We start from the raw sequence: 17,664 nt of genomic DNA, 5'->3' as shown, positions 1-17,664 counted from the left end.
TCCGATCCAGGTCCCACTCAGCCAGCTAGCTCCGATCCAGGTCCCACTCAGCCAGCTAGCTCCGATCCAGGTCCCACTCAGCCAGCTAGCTCCGATCTAGGTCCCACTCAGCCAGCTAGCTCTGATCCAGGTCCCACTCAGCCAGCTGGTCCCACTCAGCCAGCTAGCTCCGATCCAGGTCCCACTCAGCCAGCAGGCCCACTCAGCCAGCTAGCTCCGATCCAGGTCCCACTCAGCCAGCTAGCTCCGATCCAGGACCCACTCAGCCAGCTAGCTCCGATCCAGGACCCACTCAGCCAGCTAGCTCTGATCCAGGTCCCACTCAGCCAGCTAGCTCTGATCCAGGACCCACTCAGCCAGCTAGCTCCGATCCAGGTCCCACTCAGCCAGCTAGTCCCACTCAGCCAGCTATCTCCGATCCAGGACCCACTCAGCCAGCTAGCTCCGATCCAGGTCCCACTCAGCCAGCTAGCTCCGATCCAGGTCCCACTCAGCCAGCTGGTCCCACTCAGCCAGCTAGCTCCGATCCAGGTCCCACTCAGCCAGCTGGTCCCACTCAGCCAGCTGGTCCCACTCAGCCAGCTAGACCCCTCAGCCAGCTAGCTCCGATCCAGGTCCCACTCAGCCAGCTAGCTCCGATCCAGGGCCCACTCAGCCAGCTAGCTCCGATCCAGGTCCCACTCAGCCATCTAGCTCCGATCCAGGTCCCACTCAGCCAGCTAGCTCCGATCCAGGTCCCACTCAGCCAGCTGGTCCCACTCAGCCAGCTAGCTCCGATCCAGGACCCACTCAGCCAGCTAGCTCCGATCCAGGACCCACTCAGCCAGCTAGCTCCGATCCAGGTCCCACTCAGCCAGCTAGCTCCGATCCAGGTCCCACTCAGCCAGCTAGCTCCGATCCAGGTCCCACTCAGCCAGCTAGCTCCGATCCAGGTCCCACTCAGCCAGCTAGCTCCGATCCAGGTCCCACTCAGCCAGCTAGCTCTGATCCAGGACCCACTCAGCCAGCTAGCTCCGATCCAGGTCCCACTCAGCCAGCTAGTCCCACTCAGCCAGCTATCTCCGATCCAGGACCCACTCAGCCAGCTAGCTCCGATCCAGGTCCCACTCAGCCAGCTAGCTCCGATCCAGGTCCCACTCAGCCAGCTGGTCCCACTCAGCCAGCTAGCTCCGATCCAGGTCCCACTCAGCCAGCTGGTCCCACTCAGCCAGCTGGTCCCACTCAGCCAGCTAGACCCCTCAGCCAGCTAGCTCCGATCCAGGTCCCACTCAGCCAGCTAGCTCCGATCCAGGGCCCACTCAGCCAGCTAGCTCCGATCCAGGTCCCACTCAGCCATCTAGCTCCGATCCAGGTCCCACTCAGCCAGCTAGCTCCGATCCAGGTCCCACTCAGCCAGCTGGTCCCACTCAGCCAGCTAGCTCCGATCCAGGACCCACTCAGCCAGCTAGCTCCGATCCAGGACCCACTCAGCCAGCTAGCTCCGATCCAGGTCCCACTCAGCCAGCTAGCTCCGATCCAGGTCCCACTCAGCCAGCTAGCTCCGATCCAGGTCCCACTCAGCCAGCTAGCTCCGATCCAGGTCCCACTCAGCCAGCTAGCTCCGATCCAGGTCCCACTCAGCCAGCTAGCTCTGATCCAGGTCCCACTCAGCCAGCTGGTCCCACTCAGCCAGCTAGCTCCGATCCAGGTCCCACTCAGCCAGCAGGCCCACTCAGCCAGCTAGCTCCGATCCAGGTCCCACTCAGCCAGCTAGCTCCGATCCAGGACCCACTCAGCCAGCTAGCTCCGATCCAGGTCCCACTCAGCCAGCTAGCTCTGATCCAGGACCCACTCAGCCAGCTAGCTCCGATCCAGGTCCCACTCAGCCAGCTAGTCCCACTCAGCCAGCTAGCTCCGATCCAGGACCCACTCAGCCAGCTAGCTCCGATCCAGGTCCCACTCAGCCAGCTAGCTCCGATCCAGGTCCCACTCAGCCAGCTGGTCCCACTCAGCCAGCTAGCTCCGATCCAGGTCCCACTCAGCCAGCTGGTCCCACTCAGCCAGCTGGTCCCACTCAGCCAGCTAGACCCCTCAGCCAGCTAGCTCCGATCCAGGACCCACTCAGCCAGCTAGCTCCGATCCAGGTCCCACTCAGCCAGCTAGCTCCGATCCAGGTCCCACTCAGCCAGCTAGCTCCGATCCAGGTCCCACTCAGCCAGCTAGCTCCGATCCAGGTCCCACTCAGCCAGCTAGCTCCGATCCAGGTCCCACTCAGCCAGCTAGTCCCACTCAGCCAGCTAGCTCCGATCCAGGTCCCACTCAGCCAGCTAGCGCCGATCCAGGTCCCACTCAGCCAGCTAGTCCCACTCAGCCAGCTAGCTCCGATCCAGGTCCCACTCAGCCAGCTAGTCCCAATCAGCCAGCTAGCTCCGATCCAGGACCCACTCAGCCAGCTAGCTCCGATCCAGGACCCACTCAGCCAGCTAGCTCCGATCCAGGTCCCACTCAGCCAGCTAGCTCCGATCCAGGTCCCACTCAGCCAGCTAGCTCCGATCCAGGTCCCACTCAGCCAGCTAGCTCCGATCCAGGTCCCACTCAGCCAGCTAGCTCCGATCCAGGTCCCACTCAGCCAGCTAGCTCCGATCCAGGTCCCACTCAGCCAGCTGGTCCCACTCAGCCAGCTAGACCCCCTCAGCCAGCTAGCTCCGATCCAGGTCCCACTCAGCCAGCTAGCTTCGATCCAGGTCCCTCTCAGCCATCTAGCTCCGATCCAGGGCCCACTCAGCCAGCTAGCTCCGATCCAGGTCCCACTCAGCGATCTAGCTCCGATCCAGGTCCCACTCAGCCAGCTAGCTCCGATCCAGGTGTCACTCAGCCAGCTGGTCCCACTCAGCCAGCTAGCTCCGATCCAGGACCCACTCAGCCAGCTGGTCCCACTCAGCCAGCTAGCTCCGATCCAGGTCCCACTCAGCCAGCTAGCTCTTATCCAGGACCCACTCAGCCAGCTAGCTCCGATCCAGGTCCCACTCAGCCAGCTAGCTCCGATCCAGGACCCACTCAGCCAGCTAGCTCCGATCCAGGTCCCACTCAGCCAGCTAGCTCCGATCCAGGACCCACTCAGCCAGCTATCTCCGATCCAGGTCCCACTCAGCCAGCTAGCTCCGATCCAGGTCCCACTCAGCCAGCTTGCTCCGATCCAGGTCCCACTCAGCCAGCTAGCTCCGATCCAGGTCCCAATCAGCCAGCTAGCTCCGATCCAGGTCCCACTCAGCCAGCTAGCTCCGATCCAGGTCCCACTCAGCCAGCTAGCTCCGATCCAGGTCCCACTCAGCCAGCTGGTCCCACTCAGCCAGCTAGCTCCGATCCAGGTCCCACTCAGCCAGCTAGACCCACTCAGCCAGCTAGCTCCGATCCAGGTCCCACTCAGCCATCTAGCTCCGATCCAGGTCCCACTCAGCCAGCTAGCTCCGATCCAGGTCCCACTCAGCCAGCTAGTCCCACTCAGCCAGCTAGCTCCGATCCAGGTCCCACTCAGCCAGCTAGCTCCGATCCAGGTCCCACTCAGCCAGCTAGCTCCGATCCAGGTCCCACTCAGCCAGCTAGCTCTGATCCAGGTCCCACTCAGCCAGCTGGTCCCACTCAGCCAGCTAGCTCCGATCCAGGTCCCACTCAGCCAGCAGGCCCACTCAGCCAGCTAGCTCCGATCCAGGTCCCACTCAGCCAGCTAGCTCCGATCCAGGACCCACTCAGCCAGCTAGCTCCGATCCAGGTCCCACTCAGCCAGCTAGCTCTGATCCAGGACCCACTCAGCCAGCTAGCTCCGATCCAGGTCCCACTCAGCCAGCCAGGGCTATCCAGGTTCCACTCAGCCAGCTAGCTCCGATCCAGGTCCCAATCAACCAGCTAGCTCCGATCCAGGTCCCAATCAGCCAGCTAGCTCCGATCCAGGTCCCACTCAGCCAGCCAAGTCCGATCCAGGTCCCACTCAGCCAGCTAGGTCCAATCCAGGTCCCAATCAGCCAGCTAGCTCCGATCCAGGTCCCAATCAGCCAGCTAGCTCCGTTCCAGGTCACACTCAGCCAGCTAGCTCCGATCCAGGTCCCACTCAGCCAGCTAGCTCCGATCCAGGTCCCACTCAGCCAGCTAGCTCCGATCCAGGTCCCACTCAGCCAGCTAGCTCCGATCCAGGTCCCACTCAGCCAGCAGTTCCACTCAGCCAGCTAGCTCCGATCCAGGTCCCACTCAGCCAGCTAGTCCCAATCAGCCAGCTAGCTCCGATCCAGGTCCCACTCAGCCAGCTGGTCCCACTCAGCCAGCTAGCTCCGATCCAGGTCCTTCTCAGCCAGCTAGTCCCACTCAGCCAGCTAGCTCCGATCCAGGACCCACTCAGCCAGCTAGCTCCGATCCAGGACCCACTCAGCCAGCTAGCTCCGATCCAGGTCCCACTCAGCCAGCTAGCTCCGATCCAGGTCCCACTCAGCCAGCTAGCTCCGATCCAGGTCCCACTCAGCCAGCTAGCTCCGATCTAGGTCCCACTCAGCCAGCTAGCTCTGATCCAGGTCCCACTCAGCCAGCTGGTCCCACTCAGCCAGCTAGCTCCGATCCAGGTCCCACTCAGCCAGCAGGCCCACAACGCCAGCTAGCTCCGAACCAGGTCCCACTCAGCCAGCTAGCTCCGATCCAGGCCCCACTGAGCCAGCTAGCTCCGATCCAGGACCCACTCAGCCAGCTAGCTCTGATCCAGGTCCCACTCAGCCAGCTAGCTCTGATCCAGGACCCACTCAGCCAGCTAGCTCCGATCCAGGACCCACTCAGCCAGCTAGCTCCGATCCAGGTCCCACTCAGCCAGCTAGCTCCGATCCAGGTCCCACTCAGCCAGCTGGTCCCACTCAGCCAGCTAGCTCCGATCCAGGTCCCACTCAGCCAGCTAGCTCCGATCCAGGTCCCACTCAGCCAGCAGGCCCACTCAGCCAGCTAGCTCCGATCCAGGTCCCACTCAGCCAGCTAGCTCCGATCCAGGACCCACTCAGCCAGCTGGTCCCACTCAGCCAGCTAGCTCCGATCCAGGTCCCACTCAGCCAGCTGGTCCCACTCAGCCAGCTGGTCCCACTCAGCCAGCTAGCTCCGATCCAGAACCCACTCAGCCAGCTGGTCCCACTCAGCCAGCTAGCTCCGATCCAGGTCCCACTCAGCCAGCTGGTCCCACTCAGCCAGCTGGTCCCACTCAGCCAGCTAGACCCCCTCAGCCAGCTAGCTCCGATCCAGGTCCCACTCAGCCGTCTAGCACCGATCCAGGTCCCACTCAGCCAGCTAGCTCCGATCCAGGTCCCACTCAGCCAGCTGGTCCCACTCAGCCAGCTAGCTCCGATCAAGGTCCTACTCAGCCAGCTGGTCCCACTCAGCCAGCTAGCTCCGATCCAGGACCCACTCAGCCAGCTGGTCCCACTCAGCCAGCTAGCTCCGATCCAGGTCCCACTCAGCCAGCTAGCTCTGATCCAGGACCCACTCAGCCAGCTAGCTCCGATCCAGGTCCCACTCAGCCAGCTAGCTCCGATCCAGGACCCACTCAGCCAGCTAGCTCCGATCCAGGTCCCACTCAGCCAGCTAGCTCCGATCCAGGACCCACTCAGCCAGCTATCTCCGATCCAGGTCCCACTCAGCCAGCTAGCTCCGATCCAGGTCCCAATCAGCCAGCTAGCTCCGATCCAGGTCCCACTCAGCCAGCTAGCTCCGATCCAGGTCCCACTCAGCCAGCTGGTCCCACTCAGCTAGCTAGCTCCGATCCAGGTCCCACTCAGCCAGCTAGACCCACTCAGCCAGCTAGCTCCGATCCAGGTCCTACTCAGCCAGCTAGTCCCACTCTGCCAGCTAGCTCCGATCCAGGACCCACTCAGCCAGCTAGCTCCGATCCAGGACCCACTCAGCCAGCTAGCTCCGATCCAGGTCCCACTGAGCCAGCTAGCTCCGATCCAGGTCCCACTCAGCCAGCTAGCTCCGATCCAGGTCCCACTCAGCCAGCTAGCTCCGATCCAGGTCCCACTCAGCCAGCTAGCTCCGATCCAGGTCCCACTCAGCCAGCTAGCTCCGATCCAGGTCCCAATCAGCCAGCTAGCTCCGATCCAGGTCCCACTCAGCCAGCTAGCTCCGATCCAGGTCCCACTCAGCCAGCTGGTCCCACTCAGCTAGCTAGCTCCGATCCAGGTCCCACTCAGCCAGCTAGACCCACTCAGCCAGCTAGCTCCGATCCAGGTCCTACTCAGCCAGCTAGTCCCACTCTGCCAGCTAGCTCCGATCCAGGACCCACTCAGCCAGCTAGCTCCGATCCAGGACCCACTCAGCCAGCTAGCTCCGATCCAGGTCCCACTGAGCCAGCTAGCTCCGATCCAGGTCCCACTCAGCCAGCTAGCTCCGATCCAGGTCCCACTCAGCCAGCTAGCTCCGATCCAGGTCCCACTCAGCCAGCTAGCTCCGATCCAGGTCCCACTCAGCCAGCTAGCTCCGATCCAGGTCCCACTCAGCCAGCTGGTCCCACTCAGCCAGCTAGCTCCGATCCAGGTCCCACTCAGCCAGCTAGTCCCACTCAGCCAGCTAGCTCCGATCCAGGTCCCACTCAGCCAGCTAGCGCCGATCCAGGTCCCACTCAGCCAGCAGTCCCACTCAGCCAGCTAGCTCCGATCCAGGTCCCACTCAGCCAGCTAGTCCCAATCAGCCAGCTAGCTCCGATCCAGGACCCACTCAGCCAGCTAGCTCCGATCCAGGTCCCACTCAGCCAGCTAGCTCCGATCCAGGTCCCACTCAGCCAGCTAGCTCCGATCCAGGTCCCACTCAGCCAGCTAGCTCCGATCCAGGTCCCACTCAGCCAGCTAGCTCCGATCCAGGTCCCACTCAGCCAGCTGGTCCCACTCAGCCAGCTGGTCCCACTCAGCCAGCTAGACCCCCTCAGCCAGCTAGCTCCGATCCAGGTCCCACTCAGCCAGCTAGCTCCGATCCAGGTCCCACTCAGCCAGCTAGCTCCGATCCAGGTCCCACTCAGCCAGCTAGCTCCGATCCAGGTCCCACTCAGCCATCTAGCTCCGATCCAGGTCCCACTCAGCCAGATAGCTCCGATCCAGGTCCCACTCAGCCAGCTGGTCCCACTCAGCCAGCTGGTCCCACTCAGCCAGCTAGACCCCCTCAGCCAGCTAGCTCCGATCCAGGTCCCACTCAGCCAGCTAGCTCCGATCCAGGTCCCACTCAGCCAGCTAGCTCCGATCCAGGTCCCACTCAGCCAGCTAGCTCCGATCCAGGTCCCACTCAGCCATCTAGCTCCGATCCAGGTCCCACTCAGCCAGCTAGCTCCGATCCAGGTCCCACTCAGCCAGCTGGTCCCACTCAGCCAGCTAGCTCCGATCCAGGTCCCACTCAGCCAGCTAGCTCCGATCCAGGTCCCACTCAGCCAGCTGGTCCCACTCAGCCAGCTAGCTCCGATCCAGGTCTCACTCAGCCAGCTGGTCCCACTCAGCCAGCTGGTCCCACTCAGCCAGCTAGACCCCTCAGCCAGCTAGCTCCGATCCAGGTCCCACTCAGCCAGCTAGCTCCGATCCAGGTCCCACTCAGCCAGCTAGCTCCGATCCAGGTCCCACTCAGCCAGCTAGCTCCGATCCAGGTCCCACTCAGCCATCTAGCTCCGATCCAGGTCCCACTCAGCCAGCTAGCTCCGATCCAGGTCCCACTCAGCCAGCTGGTCCCACTCAGCCAGCTGGTCCCACTCAGCCAGCTAGACCCCTCAGCCAGCTAGCTCCGATCCAGGTCCCACTCAGCCAGCTAGCTCCGATCCAGGTCCCACTCAGCCAGCTAGCTCCGATCCAGGTCCCACTCAGCCAGCTAGCTCCGATCCAGGTCCCACTCAGCCATCTAGCTCCGATCCAGGTCCCACTCAGCCAGCTAGCTCCGATCCAGGTCCCACTCAGCCAGCTGGTCCCACTCAGCCAGCTAGCTCCGATCCAGGTCCCACTCAGCCAGCTGGTCCCACTCAGCCAGCTAGCTCCGATCCAGGTCCTACTCAGCCAGCTGGTCCCACTCAGCCAGCTAGCTCCGATCCAGGACCCACTCAGCCAGCTGGTCCCACTCAGCCAGCTAGCTCCGATCCAGGTCCCACTCAGCCAGCTGGTCCCACTCAGCCAGCTGGTCCCACTCAGCCAGCTAGCTCCGATCCAGGACCCACTCAGCCAGCTGGTCCCACTCAGCCAGCTAGCTCCGATCCAGGTCCCACTCAGCCAGCTGGTCCCACTCAGCCAGCTGGTCCCACTCAGCCAGCTAGACCCCCTCAGCCAGCTAGCTCCGATCCAGGTCCCACTCAGCCGTCTAGCACCGATCCAGGTCCCACTCAGCCAGCTAGCTCCGATCCAGGTCCCACTCAGCCAGCTGGTCCCACTCAGCCAGCTAGCTCCGATCCAGGTCCTACTCAGCCAGCTGGTCCCACTCAGCCAGCTAGCTCCGATCCAGGACCCACTCAGCCAGCTGGTCCCACTCAGCCAGCTAGCTCCGATCCAGGTCCCACTCAGCCAGCTAGCTCTGATCCAGGACCCACTCAGCCAGCTAGCTCCGATCCAGGTCCCACTCAGCCAGCTAGTCCCACTCAGCCAGCTAGCTCCGATCCAGGACCCACTCAGCCAGCTAGCTCCGATCCAGGTCCCACTCAGCCAGCTAGCTCCGATCCAGGTCCCACTCAGCCAGCTGGTCCCACTCAGCCAGCTAGCTCCGATCCAGGTCCCACTCAGCCAGCTGGTCCCACTCAGCCATCTGGTCCCACTCAGCCAGCTAGACCCCCTCAGCCAGCTAGCTCCGATCCAGGTCCCACTCAGCCAGCTAGCTCCGATCCAGGTCCCACTTAGCCAGCTAGCTCCGATCCAGGGCCCACTCAGCCAGCTAGCTCCGATCCAGGTCCCACTCAGCCATCTAGCTCCGATCCAGGTCCCACTCAGCCATCTAGCTCCGATCCAGGTCCCACTCAGCCAGCTAGCTCCGATCCAGGTCCCACTCAGCCAGCTGGTCCCACTCAGCCAGCTAGCTCCGATCCAGGTCCTACTCAGCCAGCTGGTCCCACTCAGCCAGCTAGCTCCGATCCAGGACCCACTCAGCCAGCTGGTCCCACTCAGCCAGCTAGCTCCGATCCAGGTCCCACTCAGCCAGCTGGTCCCACTCAGCCAGCTGGTCCCACTCAGCCAGCTAGCTCCGATCCAGAACCCACTCAGCCAGCTGGTCCCACTCAGCCAGCTAGCTCCGATCCAGGTCCCACTCAGCCAGCTGGTCCCACTCAGCCAGCTGGTCCCACTCAGCCAGCTAGCTCCGATCCAGGACCCACTCAGCCAGCTGGTTCCACTCAGCCAGCTAGCTCCGATCCAGGTCCCACTCAGCCAGCTAGCTCTGATCCAGGACCCACTCAGCCAGCTAGCTCCGATCCAGGTCCCACTCAGCCAGCTAGCTCCGATCCAGGACCCACTCAGCCAGCTAGCTCCGATCCAGGTCCCACTCAGCCAGCTAGCTCCGATCCAGGACCCACTCAGCCAGCTATCTCCGATCCAGGTCCCACTCAGCCAGCTAGCTCCGATCCAGGTCCCAATCAGCCAGCTAGCTCCGATCCAGGTCCCACTCAGCCAGCTAGCTCCGATCCAGGTCCCACTCAGCCAGCTGGTCCCACTCAGCCAGCTAGCTCCGATCCAGGTCCCACTCAGCCAGCTAGACCCACTCAGCCAGCTAGCTCCGATCCAGGTCCCACTCAGCCAGCTAGCTCCGATCCAGGTCCCACTCAGCCATCTAGCTCCGATCCAGGTCCCACTCAGCCAGCTAGCTCCGATCCAGGTCCCACTCAGCCAGCTGGTCCCACTCAGCCAGCTAGCTCCGATCAAGGTCCTACTCAGCCAGCTAGTCCCACTCAGCCAGCGAGCTCCGATCCAGGACCCACTCAGCCAGCTAGCTCCGATCCAGGTCCCACTCAGCCAGCTTGCTCCGATCCAGGTCCCACTCAGCCAGCTAGCTCCGATCCAGGTCCCAATCAGCCAGCTAGCTCCGATCCAGGTCCCAATCAGCCAGCTAGCTCCGATCCAGGTCCCAATCAGCCAGCTAGCTCCGATCCAGGTCCCACTCAGCCAGCTAGCTCCGATCCAGGTCCCACTCAGCCAACTGGTCCCACTCAGCCAGCTAGCTCCGATCCAAGTCCCACTCAGCCAGCTAGACCCACTCAGCCAGCTAGCTCCGATCCAGGTCCCACTCAGCCATCTAGCTCCGACCCAGGTCCCAGTCAGCCAGCTAGCTCCGATCCAGGTCCCACTCAGCCAGCTGGTCCCACTCAGCCAGCTAGCTCCGATCCAGGTCCTACTCAGCCAGCTAGTCCCACTCAGCCAGCTAGCTCCGATCCAGGACCCACTCAGCCAGCTAGCTCCGATCCAGGTCCCACTCAGCCAGCTAGGTCCGATCCAGGTCCCACTCAGCCAGCTAGCTCCGATCCAGGTCCCACTCAGCCAGCTAGCTCCGATCCAGGTCCCACTCAGCCAGCTAGCTCTGATCCAGGTCCCACTCAGCCAGCTAGCTCCGATCCAGGTCCCACTCAGCCAGCAGGCCCACTCAGCCAGCTAGCTCCAATCCAGGTCCCACTCAGCCAGCTAGCTCCGATCCAGGTCCCAATCAGCCACCTAGCTCCGATCCAGGTCCCAATCAGCCAGCTTGCTCCGATCCAGGTCCCACTCAGCCAGCTAGCTCCGATCCAGGTCCCACTCAGCCAGCTAGCTCCGATCCAGGTCCCACTCAGCCAGCTGGTCCTACTCAGCCAGCTAGCTCCGATCCAGGTCCCACTCAGCCAGCTAGTCCCACTCAGCCAGCTAGCTCCGATCCAGGACCCACTCAGCCAACTAGCTCCGATCCAGGTCCCACTCAGCCAGCTGGTCCCACTCAGCCAGCTAGCTCCGATCCAGGTCCCACTCAGCCAACTAGCTCCGATCCAGGTCCCACTCAGCCAGCTGGTCCCACTCAGCCAGCTAGCTCCGATCCAGGTCCCACTCAGCCAGCTAGTCCCACTCAGCCAGCTAGCTCCGATCCAGGACCCACTCAGCCAACTAGCTCCGATCCAGGTCCCACTCAGCCAGCTGGTCCCACTCAGCCAGCTAGCTCCGATCCAGGTCCCACTCAGCCAGCTAGCTGCGATCCAGGACCCACTCAGCCATCTAGCTCCGATCCAGGTCCCACTCAGCCAGCTAGGTCCGATCCAGGTCCCAATCAGCCAGCTAGCTCCGATCCAGGTCCCACTCAGCCAGCTGGTCCCACTCAGCCAGCTAGCTCCGATCCAGGTCCCACTCGGCCAGCTAGTCCCACTCAGCCAGCTAGCTCCGATCCAGGTTCCACTCAGCCAGCTAGCTCCGATCCAGGTCCCACTCAGCCAGCTAGCTCCGATCCAGGTCCCACTCAGCCAGCTAGCTCCGATCCAGGTCCCACTCAGCCAGCTAGCTCCGATCCAGGTCCCACTCAGCCAGCTAGCTCCGATCCAGGTCCCACTCAGCCAGCTAGCTCCAATCCAGGTCCCACTCAGCCAGCTAGCTCCGATCCAGGTCCCACTCAGCCAGCTAGCTCCGATCCAGGTCCCACTCAGCCAGCTAGTCCCACTCAGCCAGCTAGATCCGATCCAGGTCCCACTCAGCCAGCTAGCTCCGATCCAGGTCCCACTCAGCCAGCTAGGTCCGATCCAGGTCCCACTCAGCCAGCTAGGTCCGATCCAGGTCCCAATCAGCCAGCTAGCTCCGATCCAGGTCCCAATCAGCCAGCTAGCTCCGATCCAGGTCCCAATCAGCCAGCTAGCTCCGATCCAGGTCCCAATCAGCCAGCTAGCTCCGATCCAGGTCCCACTCAGCCAGCTAGCTCCGATCCAGGTCCCAATCAGCTTGCTAGCAAGCTCCGATCCAGGTCCCACTCAGCCAGCTAGCTCTGATCCAGGTCCCAATCAGCTTGCTAGCGAGCTCCGATCCAGGTCCCACTCAGCCAGCTAGCTCCGATCCAGGTCCCAATTAGCTTGCTAGCGAGCTTTGATCCAGGTCCCACTCAGCCAGCTAGCTCCGATCCAGGTCCCACTCAGCCAGCTGGTCCCACTCAGCCAGCTAGCTCCGATCCAGGTCCCACTCAGCCAGCTAGTCCCACTCAGCCAGCTAGCTCCGATCCAGGTCCCACTCAGCCAGCTAGCTCCGATCCAGGTCCCACTCAGCCAGCTAGCTCCGATCCAGGGCCCAATTAGCTTGCTAGCGAGCTTTGATCCAGGTCCCACTCAGCCAGCTAACTCTGATCCAGGTCCCAATCAGCTTGCTAGCGAGCTCTGATCCAGGTCCCACTCAGCCAGCTAGCTCTGATCCAGGTCCCACTCAGCCAGCTAGCTCCGATCCAGGTCACACTCAGCCAGCTGGTCCCACTCAGCCAGCTAGCTCCGATCCAGGTCCCACTCAGCCAGCTACTCCCACTCAGCCAGCTAGCTCCGATCCAGGACCCACTCAGCCAACTAGCTCCGATCCAGGTCCCACTCAGCCAGCTAGTCCCACTCAGCCAGCTAGCTCCGATCCAGGACCCACTCAGCCAGCTAGCTCCGATCCAGGTCCCACTCAGCCAGCTAGCTCCGATCCAGGTCCCACTCAGCCAGCTAGCTCCGATCCAGGTCCCACTCAGCCAGCTAGGTCCGATCCAGGTCCCACTCAGCCAGCTAGCTCCGATCCAGGTCCCAATCAGCCAGCTAGCTCCGATCCAGGTCCCAATCAGCCAGCTAGCTCCGATCCAGGTCCCAATCAGCCAGCTAGCTCCGATCCAGGTCCCAATCAGCCAGCTAGCTCCGATCCAGGTCCCACTCAGCCAGCTAGCTCCGATCCAGGTCCCGCTCAGCCAGCTAGCTCCGATCCAGGTCCCAATCAGCTTGCTAGCGAGCTCCGATCCAGGTCCCACTCAGCCAGCTAGCTCTGATCCAGGTCCCAATTAGCTTGCTAGCGAGCTTTGATCCAGGTCCCACTCAGCCAGCTAGCTCCGATCCAGGTCCCACTCAGCCAGCTAGCTCCGATCCAGGTCCCACTCAGCCAGCTAGTCCCACTCAGCCAGCTAGCTCCGATCCAGGTCCCACTCAGCCAGCTAGCTCCGATCCAGGTCCCACTCAGCCAGCTAGCTCCGATCCAGGGCCCAATTAGCTTGCTAGCGAGCTTTGATCCAGGTCCCACTCAGCCAGCTAACTCTGATCCAGGTCCCAATCAGCTTGCTAGCGAGCTCTGATCCAGGTCCCACTCAGCCAGCTAGCTCTGATCCAGGTCCCAATTAGCTTGCTAGCGAGCTTTGATCCAGGTGCCACTCAGCTAGCTCTGATCCAGAGCCCAGTTAATTTGCTAGTTCTACTCTACTACTATGGTTTTATAATCTGAGTGTATGAAATGTTCACGTGTGTGTTACCTGTCCAACTTCATGTCATGTGACCAGGTGAGATCATTTGATGGTCATGTGACCACTCTCTTACAGTCTATTAAAACCATAGATTTGAAATGTCTTTATTCTTTTGGAACTTTTGTGAGTGTAATGTTTGCTGTACATTTTTAGTTTATTTCACTTTTGTTTATCTATTTTACTTGCTTTGGCAATGTAAACATATGTTTCCCATGCCAATAAAAGCCCATATTTTGAAATTTAATTGATAGAGCTCACTAACGCCCAACAGCCAGTTTTGCATGGGCAGTGCCATTGAGGACTTCCACCATTTTTAGGTAGTCAACTGGGTGGGACTTCCTATCGGTTAAGGAAGGATCACATAATTCCATTTATGTCATCAGGAGGGATCAGCCAATGAATTATAGTGGTGAGCAAACATTCTTTAACTGCAGGTGGCAGTAAATCGCCAACCTTGGCTTTATACCTATTCAAACAACATACTCTAGGTGGCAGTATGCACCCTTTCAGTTTGTTTACCAAGTCATAGAAGTAGTAGAAGCAGAAAATGTACCACTTCAAAATGGAGATGGCCTTAATGGTGCTGCCCATGCCCACACAGACACCATAATGGGACAGATAAAAGAGGAGTCCTCTATCATTCTCTGATTGAAACACACCACCATAGAAGAAGATGTTATAAAAATATGACAACTCTAAATATAAACATATAAAGCAGTCTAAGATGGAAAAGCTGAACAGAGATGTTCTGGTTAATAAAGTTTCCATTGATTCCACTCTAACTGATGACACTCTCGTGTCTTGTAGAACCTCAGAGAGACAAAGACGCCGCACCATGTCTCAGCCCCTGCAGCCCAGGAGACTGAGCTAGCATGACCAGTACTGCAGCCAGACCACCATAACCCCCTGACAGACGGACGGACAGAGGGTATCTGCTGTCTGGCCCTGCTGCCTAGACCTCACCCCGGCCTGGCCCTGCTCGTGGTTCTGCTGAATGGCTGATCTGCCCCCCTGCAGTAGCAGCAGTATGGAGGAATGGCAGGAGAAACGAGGCCTGCAGACGGTAAGTAGAGAAACCACTACCAGACCAGCTGGACTCCGCGTTGCCTAATATATCTATTATATACTGTTTGGATACATACAGACTGTGGCTAGAGAAATCAGACCAGCTGGACTATGAGTTAGCCTTTATATTCTAATATACCTATTATATACACACTGAGTGTACAAAACTGCTCCTTCCATGAGACCGACAAGGTGAATCCAGGTGAAAGCTATGATCCCTTTTTGATGTCACTTGTTATTTTCACTTATATCTGTGTAGATGAAGGGGTGGAGACGGGTTAAAGAAGGACTTTTAAGTCTTGAGACAATTGAGACATGGATTGTGTATGTGTGTCATTCAGAGGGGGAATGGACAAGATATTTAAGTGCCTTTGAACTGGGTATGGTAGTAGGTGCCAGTCACATCGGTTTGAGTCAAGAACTGCAACGCTGCTGGGTTTTTCATGCTAAACAGTTTCCCGGGTGTATCAAGAATGGTCCACCACCCAAAGGACATCCAGCCAACTTGACAACTGTGGGTAGGATTGTAGTCAACATGGGCCAGCATCCCTGTGGAATGCTTCTTTCACATGCTTTGCTTGCTGTTTGGGGTTTTAGGCTGGGTTTCTGTACAGCACTTTGAGAATATCAGCTGATGTACGAAGGGCTATATAAAAATAAATTTGATTTGATTTGATTTGAATGCTTTCGACACCTTGTAGAGTCCAAACCCAGATGAATTGAGGCTGTTCTGAGTAGAGGTCGACCGATTATGATTTTTCAACGCCGATACCGATTATTGGAGGACCAAAAAAGCCGCTACTGATTAATCGGACGATTTTATTTATTATTTTTATTTGTAATAATGACAATTACAACAATACTGAATGAACACTTATTTTAACTTAATATAATACATAAATAAAATAAATTTAGCCTCAAATAAATAATGAAACATGTTCAATTTGGTTTAAATAATGCAAAAGCAAAGTGTTGGAGAAGAAAGTAAAAGTGCAATATGTGCCATGTAAGAAAGCTAACGTTTAAGTTCCTTGCTCAGAACATGGGAACTTATGAAAGCTGGTGGTTCCTTTTAACATGAGTCTTCAATATTCCCAGGTAAGAAGTTTTAGGTTGTAGTTATTATAGGACTATTTCTCTCTATACGATTTGTATTTCATATACCTTTGACTATTGGATGTTCATATAGGCACTTTAGTATTGCCAGTGTAACAGTATAGCTTCCGTCCCTCTCCTCGCTCCTACCTGGGCTCGAACCAGGAACACATTGACAACAGCCACCCTCGAAGCAGCGTTACCCATGTAGAGGAAGTGGAACAACTACTCCAAGTCTCAGAGCGAGTGACGTTTGAAACGCTATTAGCGCGCACCCGCTAACTAGCTAGCCATTTCACATCGGTTACACCAGCCTAATCTTGGGAGTTGACAGGCTTGAAGTCATAAACAGTGCAATGCATTGCGAAGAACTGCTGGCAAAACACACTAAAGTGCTGTTTGAATGAATGCTTACGAGCCTGCTGGTGCCTACCATCGCTCAGTCAGACTGCTCTATCAAATCATAGACTTAATTATAATATAATAAACACACAGAAATTCGAGCCTTAGGTCATTAATATGGTCGAATCCGGAAACTATCATCTCGAAAACAAAATGTTTTTTCTTTCAGTGAAATACGGAACCGTTCCGTATTTTATCTAACGGTGGCATCCCTAAGTCTAAATATTCCTGTTACATTGCACAACCTTCAATGGTATGTCATAATTAGGTAAAAGTCTGGCAAATTAGTTCGCAACGAGCCAGGCAATGAACGCAAGAGCAGTGACACAATTTCATGTTAGCAGGCAATATTAACTAAATATGCAGGTTTAAAAATATATACTTGTGTATTGATTTTAAAGAAAGGCATTGATGTTTATGGTTAGGTACATTGGTGCAACGTCAGTGCTTTTTTTCGCAAATGCGCTTGTTAAATCATCACCCGTTTGTCGAAGTAGGCTGTGATTCGATGAGAAATTAACAGGCACCGCATGGATTATATGCAACGCAGGACACGTTAGATAAACTAGTGATTATGTTAAGATTGATAGTTTTTTATAAGATAAGTTTAATGCTAGCTAGCAACTTACCTTGGCTTCTTGCTGCCCTCGCGTAACAGGTAGTCAGCCTGCCATGCAGGCTCCTCGTGGAGTGCAATGTAAGGCAGGTGGTTAGAGCGTTGGACTAGTAACCAGAAGGTTGCAAAAACAAATCCCCGAATCCACCCTGAACAAGGCAGTTAACCCCGTTCCTAGGCCATCATTGAAAATAAGAATGTGTTCTTAATCTGACTTTCCTAGTTAAATAAAGGTGTAAAAATCGGTGGCCAAAAATACCGATTACCGATTGTTATGAAAACTTCAAATCGGCCATTCCGAATAATCGGTCGACCTCTAGTTCTGAGGGCAAACGGTGTGTGTCTCAATATTAGGAAGGTGTTCTATGTCTCAAGGCTTAAAAATCCTTCTTTAACCTGTCTCCTCTCCTACACTGATTTAAAGTGGATTTAAGAAGTGACATCAATAAGGGATCATAGCTTTCACCTGGTCAGTCTATGTCAATGTTTTGTCCACAGTGTATATAGGTCTACATACAGACTGAGTATAGACTACATGCATGTTTTGTACATGGTTTATATAGGTCTACATACAGACTGGGTATAGACTAGAAGCATGTTTTGTCCACTGTTTATATAGGTCTACATACAGACTGGGTATAGACTAGAAGCACGTTTGTGATTGAAGGGAAGAGCTAGTGAACTCAATGTTGTCTTGTTTTTATTGGCTAGTTTATTGACCAATGCCGTGTCTCCGTCAGATGAACCTGCGGTCTGTGTTCACACTGGAGCAGCAGCGAGTCCTGGAGAGCTACTATGACAACGGTATGACCAATCAGAGCAAGAGCTGCTTCCAGCTGATCCTTCAGTGTGCTCAGGAGACCAAGCTGGACTTCAGTGTGGTGCGGGTATGTAGGGACATAGAAAATCGGTAAATGTTTTGCCTGGTCATGTTGTTTTTTTTTTTCTCCCAAATTCCGTTTACTCCAGTTTTTTCAGGTTTTTGCTCTCAATCACACTTAGAACATCCAATGTAGTTGTTTTTCTATCATTTTCTAAGTCCACAACCATGCTTAAACCACTTCGAGTCCACTTTT

At 57.4% G+C, this 17,664-nt stretch overlaps 1 protein-coding gene across 1 annotated transcript in view; it reads left to right on the top strand.

The window, feature by feature from the left end:
* The window catches only part of LOC106612304 (highly divergent homeobox), a 66,158-nt gene that overhangs the window by 34,271 nt on the left and 14,223 nt on the right, over positions 1-17,664 (top strand). The window contains 2 exon segments of the mRNA XM_014213346.2: positions 14,218-14,473; positions 17,329-17,475. Of these exon segments, the coding sequence (XP_014068821.2) occupies positions 14,405-14,473; positions 17,329-17,475 (216 nt within the window). The 5' untranslated portion in view covers positions 14,218-14,404.

The sequence above is a fragment of the Salmo salar genome, chromosome ssa09, assembly GCF_905237065.1.
Source record: "Salmo salar chromosome ssa09, Ssal_v3.1, whole genome shotgun sequence".
In the NCBI taxonomy this organism is placed as follows: domain Eukaryota; kingdom Metazoa; phylum Chordata; class Actinopteri; order Salmoniformes; family Salmonidae; genus Salmo; species Salmo salar.
Note: the sequence above shows the minus strand (reverse complement) of the source record. Positions and strands in the feature narration are given on the sequence as shown.